At 45.1% G+C, this 12,705-nt stretch overlaps 1 protein-coding gene across 2 annotated transcripts in view; it reads left to right on the top strand.

The window, feature by feature from the left end:
• The first annotated feature begins 1,278 nt into the window (after positions 1-1,278).
• Positions 1,279-12,705, top strand: part of EPHA7 (EPH receptor A7) — a 162,852-nt gene continuing 151,425 nt past the window's right edge. For both annotated transcript variants that reach the window (XM_041478116.1, XM_041478115.1), the window contains exons 1-3: positions 1,279-1,572; positions 5,563-5,627; positions 9,874-10,543. In XM_041478116.1, coding sequence (XP_041334050.1) covers positions 1,476-1,572; positions 5,563-5,627; positions 9,874-10,543 — 832 coding nt within the window. In that variant the 5' untranslated portion in view covers positions 1,279-1,475. The remainder of the gene's footprint in view (positions 1,573-5,562; positions 5,628-9,873; positions 10,544-12,705) is intronic.

Here is a 12,705-nt window from a genome sequence, read left to right as displayed (position 1 = left end):
CATGCCGCTCGGCATCGGCCCCGGGAAGGTTGAGCGGGACAGAGGTGGAGGAGGCAGGGGCCGAGCAGGGGGTGCGCAGGGGGCGCGGAGCGGGGACCGCAGCCGGGGCCGCCGCCTCTCGCCGCGGGGGCTGCGCGGCCCCGGCCCCGGCGCGGCCCGGGAGCGGTGCGCTCGCACGGAGCCACCGTGCCCCGCGCTCCGCTCCGCGGCCTCATCCGGGGAGCGGCAAGTTTGCGTGTCTGTCCCGCAGTTGTTTCACTCCGAAGGAGCGAGGCGTGGGTTTGGAGAAAGGAAAGCGGAGGGGTGGGGGCGTGATGGATCCCCGGCAAAAGCTCTCCCGGACTGCAGGATGAGCGCTGACAAGAGAGATTTGGCAAGTTCCTCTCCCCCTCGGGTTTCACTTTTTTTTTCCCTCCCCCTCCTATTTAAATTGTCTCATTGTTAGAGGATTACACGCGCTTCAGGTTACACCCGGAGAGGGCAGGGGGGAAGCAGCCTCTCCTTTCCCTCCCCACATAATATCTATATTGCCATTAACCTGTTCTTCATATTTGGGGCAAACCGTAGACGCGGGGTGGAAAACACGAACGCAACAGAGGGAAGGGATCCCAAGTGATGTCAGCCCCGAGGAACTTGGCTGTTGTGGCGGGGCTGTCTCAGGGAACCATCCCGCAGCTTCTGCCGAAGTTTCCCTTTCTGTGCCAGCGACCCAGGTGCGCGCTCAGCCCGGCCACGGGCGGGCACCGCGCAGGGACCCGCCGGCGGCTGCTCGGCTTCGGACAGAGGCCGGACCCGGGCCGGGACCCCGCTCCCTCGCTACCCCGGCGGCTGCGATACGGGGAGACCACAGGGAACCCAGGGGGAGGGATACACGGCCGTCCCCTGGCTCGCAGGACGATCCGGGCAGTCGCCCCCAGGCGTGCGGGACGCGCCGAGAGCCGCCCGAGCTCGGCGCCCGCTCGCGGCTCGCGGCTCGGCCCCTCCGACAAAAGCTGCGCCCCGCGCGCAGCCCGCGGCTCGCCGGCACCGGCAGACACCCGACACCGCCACGCGCTCATTGGCCAGCGCAGCCGGCCCCGCCCCCCTGACCGCGGCGACTCAGGGGGAGGCTCGGCCCGCCGGCCGCCGATAGCTGTTGCTGATTGGTCAGAAGGTGCTGTCAGTCACATTGAGGGACGGGCCGCCCCGCGGCCGAGGCCCCGCCCCCTTGCCCTCATTGATATTATCGGCGCGCGGCGCGGGCGGCCGGGCTGCAGTCGGGGCTGGCGGGCGGCCGGCCCGGTGCGGGAGCCGGGCAGCGGCGCGGAGGCGGAGGAGAAGGAGGCGAAAGAGAAAGGCAGCCTGGAGGGAGGGACCGCCGAGCCACAGACTAGCACAGCAAATTCTCCACCGTCCTCTAGCACCCACCAAGCGGCGGCAGTGGCAGTGTCTAGGAATAGAGAGCTAGAAATATAAAATCACCCCGCTCCTGCACCATGGCTTTCCAAAGTAGGCTCCCTTCTTGGATTATTTTGTGCTCCGTCTGGCTGTTCCGCTTTGCACACACGGGGGAGGCACAGGCTGCAAAAGAAGGTAAGGTGATGCGGAAAACAAAAAGTTTGAGCTTATTTATTGCTTTTCCCCGCGAAGTCTGTTTGGTGGCTTAGTAGGGGACCTTCCTGCCCCTGCCAGCTGCTTATCAGCCCCCCTCTCAGAAAAAAAAAAAAAAAAAAAAAAAAAAAAAAAAAAAAAAAAAAAAACTTTTTTGGTTGAGGTGGGAGGGAGGAAAAAGCACGGCATTCACTGGGGGCTGTGCATGTGTATGTATGAGGGACCGGGACAACTGCCTCTGCTCCCAGGAATGAGGTTTGCGAGGCATTCGCACGTGATGAGGAGGAATGGGGCTGGGAGAGCCCCCGGCCCGGGTATCCGTACCGGGAGCGTCGCTCTCCCGTGCCAGCCCGGATCCTCCCGAGGAGGTGTAGGCAGGGCGGGTTACCTCGCTGCTCCCTGGGCAGGGGCTGGGGGCCGAGTTTTAGGGCTCGGGACGCTTGGTGGGAGGCAAGGCGCAGCGCGGGGCTGGGGCTGCGGGGCGCTCCCCGCCGGGGGCCTGCAGCGCTCCGGCCCAGCGGGGCCGGGCACAGACCGCGGGAAGGAGCATCGGGGTGCAGTTCGGCACGTCCCAGCCGTGCAGGCTGGACATGTGTTTAGAGGATACATACGGCCCGGCGTCGTGTGCCTGCAGCGTGTGTGCTCTCCCCCGGCATCGCTGGAGAGAGGTTTAGGGTTTTTACACCATCTGCGTAGCACAACGGAGCTTCCCCCTTCTCGTCAGTCTAATACTGGTATCTGTGTAAGGCGCACCCCGCACATTTGTTTCCCCCGCGCACAAATCAGTCAGTTTTGTATCAGAGGCTGATGGAGGTGTTTAAAATCAATTCACAAAGCCCATCTGGGAATCTCTTTTTTCACGCTGAGAAAATCCGAAATGATTTAAAGGAGCGCCCTGCTCGCGCTTGACAGCCAAAGGCGAAGGTCCGTCTCCATCTTCGGGGGGGACGAAGACACACACGACATGACACGGGAAGGGGGAGGCAGGGCATTTTCGGTGCCTCTGCATATGTATGCGTTTGGGGTTCCCCCCCCGCCTCAGCTGGATGCGTCAGTATTTTTCATCAAACCTCTGGCATGCAATAAAATATCATTTGGAGCTCTAAAAAATGCCTCAATTAAAATGTGCTCTGCCCTTAAAAGACGAAGTCCATGGCGAGATTAGAGAGGGAAAGAAGAAGGAGCTTTCCCGTAGCAGCATTTCGAAAGTTTATTTGGAGGGGCTGTAAAGCACAGAAACCCTCCCGCGGGGAGCAGTAACCAGTAGCCGTGGGGTGGGGAGAGGAGAAGGGCCGGGCAGTCGGACGGGGAGGGTGCGGACTGCCTGCCCCGCTCTGCCCTACGGCTTGCTCCCTGATCGGAGCTACGCCGGTGCTTCCCACTGGTTTCTGTGTTATACGTGTGTGGGTGGTTATGTATGCATCTATACCTCTGAGTGTGCGTGTATAATGCCTGTATATTCGGGAAAAATCACCTAGCCAAAGGAGGGTCAGGAGGGGGCGAGCGGCAGACAGGGATTGATAGCGGCTACCTGCTGTAAGGGCAGAAAACTCTGGCGGAAGAAAGAGCGAGCTTAAAAAAAAACAAACCAAAACAACAACAACAAAAAAGTAACTTTACAGCTTCACCGCCGGCCCCGCCGAAGGGCCGGTGGCGGCAGCAGCCCCGCGTGGTTTCCTACCCCTCCCCGCTGGGTACGGAAAAGGGTTGGGAGGGGTAAAAGGCTAAAAAGTTTCCTGAGTTTCCTTTCTGTAGCTCAATAGAAGCCGCGGTGAGATGCTGGAGAGGAACGGGGCAGGGTCCGTCTGTCTCTCTAAGCGAGAAAGTGACCGCGTTACCTGCGGAGCCCTCTGCCAGCGGCAGGACCCTCGGGTCCAGCGCGGACACGAGGAGCGGGCTATCCATTCGCTCCGTGTCTGCGACAGCTCGGGGCTCCTGGGGGCCGCTGTCCCGGGCTCTTCCTCCCAAAACCGCGGCTGTCGGGGGTGTAGCGGGGGCGGCCACGGGACTGGTTCGCGGCTCGGCCGCCAAGCCCCGTTGTTCGGCGCGGGGGCGCGGCCGCCTGCGCGCAGCTCCGCGCAGCGCCCGGAGCGCCACTGCGGCTCCCCGCGGAGGCGAGAGGCCCCTGCTCCCCGCCTGCGCGGAGCCCCGCTGAGCCCATTTCCCGCGGCCGCGCCCCCGCGCTTCGCCCGCCGCCTCTCCGCCTCCTTTCGCTCTCCGCCGCGCCGCGGAGCGCGCTGCGCAGCTCCCCCGCGGAGCGACCGCGCTGGAGCCCCGGTGCGCTCCCGGCGCGGGAGGCTGCGGACCCCCTGCGGCTGCCGGCGGGGGGCGCGGGGCGCGGCGCCGTCCCCCGCATCACTTCCCCGCGTTGCTGAACGAGCCGTGACAGCCACGGGTCTCCCCGCGCAGGGAGCAGGGCAGCAGCCGCTGGCTTGGAAAGCTCTTCCCCGGTAACTTTGGATGCCAGAAGGAACGCCAGGATTTCTTTACAAGGGGTGTTTGCAGAGCAGGGGTTTCTGTGTTGGGTTTTTTTTTTTTTGTTTGTTTCTTTGTGGGTTTTCTTTTTGTTTGTTTTGTTTGCTTGTTATCTTTTCTTTCTCTGATGTGCTCACCCGTTGCTACGTGATGGAGAATTACTGCCAAATAAAAAGTATAATGAATTGCAGCCGTAGTGTGCTGGTGCTGAAACGGTTAAATTTTTGGTGGTACCTTTTTTTTTCCAGGACCATTATAAATGTTGTTGTTTAACAAGCCGCCACATACACCACCTTTTCTATAGAAAATGTTACAAAGTAAAGCCCCTTGAATCCAACCTTAATGACATAAGCAGGTAATCTTTCTGGAGGGAGACTATCAAACTTCCTTAATGAGTAGTTCCACTTCATTACTGAAATACAGGCCTGGAAGCTACCGTTTTGTGTTCAGCTAACATTCCATGTATTACGGTATGATTTTTTAGGCATCTTTTTAGTAATTCATTGAAATTTTGTGTTAAATTCTCCTTGGAGAAAGGGCCAAAGCTAGAATTAAAACTGTTTTGTTAGACCTGCAAAAGTTGCTTCAAGTTACAGCCTTAAGTCACACATCTAAATATCTTAGACAGTACAGAAATGCTGTGTATGAGGTTATAAATAACCTTATAGCTAAAGGTATATGGAATAGGTTCAAATTAGGAGTGCTACTAAAGAGCTGGTTTATTAGGCTGTGATTAACCACTTTTGGAGGTAGGGTTACATTTAGCTGAAAATAATTGTGGTGCTGCTAGAACTGATGTCCTTCTGTATATAAATGTCACCATGATGTGAAGATTTTAGGAAGATATTACCATAAAGTGAATTAGTCTGATTTTGTGTAAGCGAGGTAATTGCAGAGTCTTTTATTTTCTGTACTCCTGGTTGTCATGATATTTGCAGAATTATTCCTTTTCCTTATGAAATAAAAATACTCGTGAAAATATTTTTCACTTTGACACTCAGAAAATATCATTGCTTTTTCAAAGTGACTCTCGGGGAGGTATAGACCAGTCCTGTAAAAATCAGTTTGGAAATGTGTTGAAATGCCTGTGTGCTTTAAGCTGATTGTAATGACCAGCGTATGGAAAATGTCCTTATGAAAAAGGAGAGGGAGGGAGTATGCATCTTAATGACTGATTAACAGCACTTCAGAGCACTAAAAATCCCTCACTTTATTTTAAGCAATGAAATTGTAAAGATATATGTAGTTTTGCTCACATATAAGCAGATATGTGTATCTGCTTATATGTAAATGGTACATAATAATTTGTTGGTTTACAAATAAATAGTTGTGGTTGCAGATATTTTTTTTAACAATATGAAGAAATATCAATCTGTACAAAAGTTATGTTAATTCTATCACTTTTGAAAATTTATATTTTGTTCCTTAGTTTTAAATCCCCCCTTGTTATGTTTAACAAGTTGTGGAATTTCTTTTTTTTTTTTTTCCTTTTTTTAGTAATACTGCTGGACTCTAAAGCACAACAGACAGAGTTGGAATGGATTTCCTCTCCTCCCAATGGGGTAAGTACTGCAGGCAAAACTTAAGTTCCTAAAGATGAGTAGTCAGTTTATTGAAGCAGTTGAAAGACCTGCTTTAAACTAGTTCCCCCTCATATTTCTCTCAGTAATCATACCAAGTGTTAATGGCTTCTTCATTTTTAGAATGAAACCTCAGGTTACAGTGTACAAATGTACAAGCCAATTAAAAGCAAGTGGCTCCTTGGAAACTTTTGTTACTTTTGTGCTTTGTAATGTATTTCTTTGTGCTGTACAAAGGATTACACTGTATATTTATAACACAGTATTTTAAATCACTTTTTTTCTTCCCTTAGAAACAACAGATCTGCTTCTGTGTGGAAACTTTCTAAAAATATGTTTTTCATTTTCTGTAGAATGGGTGATCATAAATTTGTTTACGATGTTTTCTTTGTAATTGAATAGCACAGATTGAAGTGCTCTAAAATAAAAACATTTATACTGCAGATGTGTTTGAAATGACATTCCAAACTTGAAACATCCCCAAGCCTTGAGGAGCTTGATATCTGGAACTAGGCACGAATTATGTGGTTAAGGCCACCTCCAGCTTGCGTACAAATTAATCTTATGGCATTCTATGAAATGTACCATTGTAAATTACACCATTATAAAAATGAGATGTTTAGAAACATCAGTGTTATTGTCTTATTTATTATATATGTAAAGTTGGGAAATGCTGCTTTCAGTCTGAATTAAAAGTGTTATAAAACCTCTTCTTCCTCAAGCCTTGAGGAAGAACATTTTCAGAAAAATATAATGGATATATTGTCTTATCTTAACTCAGTCCTACATGAGCTTCTTCTGACAAATCATAAATTACATGGACAGTTCTTGCTCATGGAAACAGCCTTGCTGAATCTATTGTGACACCTTGCACGAACAAGAACTTGGGGGATCAGTCCCTTAATCTTCAGTTCATTAAGAAATCTGGAGCCAGAAGAGCGTGAAGTGTGAGTAGGGATATAAAAGTGTAACAAATCCTTTAAATAAGAAGAATGAAAATGTGGAAGTGTCTTTCTTTAAAAGCAAGATTGTAGTATCAATACAAGCATAAACTGGAAACTAATCTAAGGATTTGAGAGGGAATGTAATGTGGGCTCAATGTGTATGATGGCCAATAACCTCAGCATTAGCGTTTTGCCCTGATTGAAGCCTTTACCAGGGGTGTTTGGAAGATTAGCTTGGTGACACTTATATTAAGCTAACCTGTAGATAATGAAAGACCTGTCAACACATGTTACACATCATCATACTGAAAGATGAAAGTAGAGTCCAATTCAACAAACAGTGACAAGAGAGTTTCAGAGGTAGAAGTGAATTTCAATCACAAATTAAAAGTGAATCAATACTAATGGCTAGATTTGCATGTGTGAAAGTGTTCAGGAAAAGTTGTCTGCAAATTAGCATGAAAGTACCATTTTAATAATGTAATTTTGAAAATAAATGTTTTTCTAATTTTAATTACTGAATTATTTACTATGCAATAAAGGCTTCATGGGAATGAACACAGAAAATTTTGAGAGAAACTACTGCATAATCACAGTAGAGAATATATCAGTCAGACACTCGTTAAATGCCTCATTCAACTGCAAATGCTACATTTAATGCTGTTAAGATAACTAAGAAGTTAAAATACCATAAATTGAAACCAATAGAACAGGGCATATTCAAACAGATTTGCATGTATAGCACCATATTTTGCAGCAGGACAAAAAAAAGTGGAGTCTTCTTTCTGTGAAATTGTTCACTATAAGAAAACTTAAATGAATGGTGGTAACCTCACCTGCCATAGGTGAAAATATCTTGAAGTACTGATTTTTTTTTTTTTCGTTGCAGACACTGTGATAACATAATTGCATCATAAATCACATTTCCCTAATTTTATTGCTTTGGCAAAATATGGAAAAATAGTTCCAGTGCTTAATGCTAGGGATCAAAAAAAGTAGTGCTTCTTGTGTGAATTGTATTATTTTCCTTGATTGTACATAAGAATCTCTTTGATGCTAGCTAGTCTTGTGTAGTAGGATTTTGACTCTGAGAAAACTCATTTGTGTTGTATTGTGAAGAGTAGGTTGATTTTGTAAAATGTATTTTGTTTGTTGCTTTTTTTTTGTTTCTTTCAGTTTGTGGGTTTTTTTGAGGAGGAATGGTGATTTGTTGTGGTGGAGCAATCCACATCAAAACTCAAGGAGACAGATTCTGTTGTGGGTGCACGAGAGTTACTTTCATGTCAAAGATGGAATACATTGTCTTACTGGATATCTTCTTCCAGAATCTGTCTTGGTGTCTTAAGGGAAGAATGCTTACACAAGATAAAATATAAAACAAACAAAAAAAACCCCTCAAACCATCTCAAAGAAACCCCAAAGGACATAGCATTACCTGGCGAAATTTTAGGCTTTATGCCTTTTTTATAATTTTGATGGGATTTTTTTTTAATGTGGAGATGTTTTTTATTATCATAGTATAGCCAAAACCCTCTCACTCCAGGGCCCCTTTTTTTCTTTTTCTTGTTTTTTCTAGCTCTTATAGAGGTGAAAAAAATTACTCATTCAGCTCTAATAAATCTTTATGAAGATAGACATTCTTTTGTTCAGAGGTTAATACTCTTCCATATGCAATCACTTCTGCTAACTCCATGAGCATTTAATAATCTATTTCAATAATTTAATACCATATGCATATAATATATAATACTGTATATATCTTGTCTGTATTAACTGTAGGTCCTTGAAAGGCGCTTTGATATTTACAACTTCTGTGCATTTCAGCATCTGGAGCTGTGATGTATTTTGTGGTGATAACTTCCAGCATCAATTCAGCCACATCTGTTTTTTCCTGAAACAGACAACAACATTGAAATGGTCTCATTTGCTGTCAAGTAGGCTTGCAGAGTCATGTACACTGTGTGGCTCCTGATCTGGGAAGCCAATGCCTTCCATGCTTGGTTGCCGGCATGAGGAATGTCAGTGGATGCTCTATCCTGCAGAGGTGCCGACTATACGAGTCCCACAAAGCACTTAAGCATGTGCTTACCATTAAGCTCATAAGTACAGTCACTGATCTTAAGCATGAGCTTAAGTGCATTATTGACACAGGGCCAGAGGGCTGAGTGCCATCCAGAGAAGTATTGGTTGCCTGTATCCTGGGGTGACGATAGCTCACCCCGCTCCTCTAATTTACTACAGCTGCAGTTTCTGCAGGCACTGAAATGTTACAAGAAATGTGAAAAAAGGTGAGAGACGAGGAATGTTTTGGTTACACCTGGGCAGATCTGCCTGGTTCAATTCACTGGAAGGTTTGCCATTGCTGGAGGTGCAAATTCCCACGCTACCAAAGGCTGTTAAAGACTGTGGGATTGTTAAAGGCTTACCAGCTCGTTACACAGTTGGTAGCCTAAAGAGAGAGCATCGACAAACTCAGGCTTTGAACCAGAGAGCTTTCAGTCATACAGGTTGTTTTTAATTCTGTATGTAGTCTCATGGTTCATTTGAACTCCCAGCTAAATAAAGTTTGCCTTTTCTAATAGGGGTGCAGCCGCTGGACAAAAGGTGAGGTGAGGAGGAGCTCCTACTTATCTTTTCAGTTTGTAAATAAAACAGAAGGCACACTGAAAGAAAGGGAGGCAACTCAAGTGTTTCCTTTCTTTCAGATTTTTAATTCTGTCAATTTTCTCTTGCCCTCTCTCTATGCCATTTTGATTACATAGGGGTGGGAATCATCTGACTCATGAGTTTCAGGACCTGATCCCATGCTTTCTATACAACTGCAAGTTTCATTGTAAGCTTTATATGCACAAGTTTTATGTACTCTAATGCTAAGCAATTTCAGTTTCTAAGACTTCACTGACATTAGGTTTCTTTGAAGAGAAGCTACCTTCCTCCTTTTGGTCTTTGCTCACTCCATTGTGACATTAAAAATACGTGTGAGCTCAGGGTGAAATCAGAACCTGGTATGCTACACAGCCTTTTCTGAAGCTGTCCCTTTTCAACTGTGCCCGTGAAATGACAAAGATTTTTAGAAGTTGGATGTGGGAAAAACATGAAGGGAGAGAGAGAGCCTACTCCTGCATTAATATATATTTTATTAATTTAGATACTTAACAGTATTTTTAATAACTTACTGTTAAAAAGAAGGAAAATGTGAGTTGTGTGAAGCTTTTTTAAATACTCAGTAGTTACAACTGGTGACATACTTCTTGTTTATTACTAACTGTTTGTTATCATTTTAGTGGGAAGAAATTAGTGGACTGGATGAAAACTACACTCCTATACGAACATACCAGGTATGCCAGGTGATGGAATCAAACCAAAACAACTGGCTTCGGACTAACTGGATTGCAAAAAGCAATGCACAAAGGATTTTTGTAGAACTGAAATTCACTCTGAGGGATTGTAACAGTCTTCCTGGAGTTCTGGGGACTTGTAAAGAAACTTTTAACTTGTATTATTATGAAACAGACTACGACACTGGCAGGAATATCCGAGAAAACCAATATGTAAAAATAGACACTATTGCAGCAGATGAAAGTTTTACCCAGGGTGATCTTGGGGAGAGAAAAATGAAACTTAACACAGAGGTGAGAGAAATTGGACCTTTGTCCAAAAAAGGATTCTATCTTGCGTTTCAGGACGTAGGGGCCTGCATTGCTTTGGTCTCTGTCAAAGTCTACTACAAGAAGTGCTGGTCCATCATTGAGAACTTAGCTATTTTTCCTGACACAGTGACTGGCTCAGAGTTTTCCTCTTTAGTTGAAGTTCGAGGAACTTGTGTCAGCAGCGCGGAGGAGGAGGCGGAGAACGCGCCGAAGATGCACTGTAGCGCGGAGGGAGAATGGTTAGTGCCTATTGGAAAATGTATCTGCAAAGCAGGATACCAGCAGAAAGGAGACACCTGTGAACGTAAGTAAACACAGTTTGCTGTAAATTGTAGGTCATGTTCTACCAGATTTTTCTGGTTTTTTTTTTCCTGCTTTTTTTTAAGATAAATGCATAATCAGTCTGCTTTTAAAGTTTTCAGATCCCCAGTCTGTGAAGTTCACACTGGTTAATCTAACGCAGTCAGTCTGTCTGATTATGAAAATCAGTGGTTGCACAATGCAGTTTTAAATTTAAAGAAAAACATTGAAGTTGTAAGTATAAAGATAGGTTCAGGACTAAAATTATGAACTGATTAATGTGTTTCTTGTACCCTTTGGTAAGGCTGAGTAAATCATACCTATCACAGAACATTGTAGCAATAATGTCAGGTATGAGTAGGTAAACAGTTTGTTCTTCCACATGATCCCTGACATAATTATAAGGAAGTTAAAATGCATGTAACAAATAAAATGGGTTTGGCTAGTAATGGGAAGAATACACACAAAATCAAAACCGAGTTAGGAGTTTGTGTCAAGTGTGTGAAAACTAAATGCAAGACATATATTTCAATTGGACTATCAAATTTTCAGAATAAAGTATGATAGCCTTTCTATAATATTTTTTTACACAAAACTAACTCTAAATTTTTCGCTTGCAGTTGAATCACTGTGATTATTTTAAAATACTAGCAGATCAGAGACTACTGAGTTGTACTTCCTGATTCAAGACTAATTCAGTTAACCATGTTCTTAGAATTATACTTGACCTTAGCCTTGCTGTTACTGGGGCTACAGGCATAAGACATTTCTGCATAGTATGAGAAGGAATATTTTATTTTCTTTGCTTCCAGTAAGAACAAGAGAATCTGGAGTTTGTTTGGAGACCTGTATTTTCATGTACATTTAATACAAGGTCTGTAATTTTTATGATAAGGTAGCACAAGGAGTTCTACATCACCATATGTTTATTGCAAGATAGGCAGACATTTATTGGTGAGAAATATTTTAAGTGAAAAAGTGGAAAAAGTCCCACAAATCTATGAAGAGGAGAAATTTACATAATCTCAAAAACCAAGCTGGCAGCACTCACTGAAGTTCCTCAGTCTGATGAGGACTTCAAAAATGGTAGAGGATTTGGGACATCCCAAAAAAAAGTAAATTAGTCTCTTTATTAATAGTTTGTCCACATGAAAAAAACCACACTTCTGCTTTGACGAGTTTCTATGAGGAAATTCAGTAGAAGATGGAGTGGAGTTGGTCTGAGGTCTTTGTAGCTCCACACAAATCTTTCATTGTTCTGTTGGGAAAGGATGAAGTCTTAAACTCTGCAGAGGGTGATCTCATTAGGAGTAATTGTAATGTGAAAAACTGCCCTGGCAAAACTGTTCAGTAGACTGTATTAGAGGTCTGTTAAAAATATTAAGTGCTGTGTCCCATAGAAGTCTGTGTTGAGGTTTTAGATTTTTTTTCTGAGCAACTGATTTGTTTTTTCCTTTTTTTACTTAACTTGCTCTTGATTACAGACCTAGTTATCACTGATGTAATTAATATATTTATTTTATTTGACTTTCAATAAGGGAGAGAAAATATCCAAAAAAAACCCCAGTGTATGTTAGGAAGGGGGTGGGGGACATGAGCTGTATGAGCATGGCAGGGATGGATAGAGAAGAATTGATGTTTGGTGACTGGAATTCAAGTAACCTGTTTATTGAACAGGCTTCTTAATTTCTAACTGTGCTGATGTTGACAAAAGAATTAAATGATAACTTGTACTTGAGCCTGGTGGCGTGCTCATTTGCAAGAACATTTCCCATTTTTGGCTTGCTTCCAAAGCAATCGCTAGGAGAACACGGTACTCTGGAAGCAGTCCAGAGGATCATTTATGGTATTTTTCCTCTTTTCTTTCAGTGATCCTGTTAAGAGTTTCAAAACAAACTCTGGCCCCATATTGAGGCAAGCTAATGTGTTTGAGAGGGAAAAGGCGGTGGGCAGGCACTCGTCGAGTGCGCGCCGAGTCAGCAGCTCCAAGTCAGAACGATCTGGGTGACGGTGGCACACGCTTGTAATTGCTGTCTTCATGTCCTGTCTGGGCTCGAGGATGTTATTAAGTATGATCAACTATGTAGTGACCGATAATGCAGCTGGCACACTGATACTGCGTCTGTTTTTTGTGACAGATATTGAGAGAAACTTATCTGTACATTG

Source organism: Pyrgilauda ruficollis, unplaced genomic scaffold (assembly GCF_017590135.1).
Source record: "Pyrgilauda ruficollis isolate IOZ18807 unplaced genomic scaffold, ASM1759013v1 scaffold43, whole genome shotgun sequence".
In the NCBI taxonomy this organism is placed as follows: Eukaryota; Metazoa; Chordata; class Aves; order Passeriformes; family Passeridae; genus Pyrgilauda; species Pyrgilauda ruficollis.
Note: the sequence above shows the minus strand (reverse complement) of the source record. Positions and strands in the feature narration are given on the sequence as shown.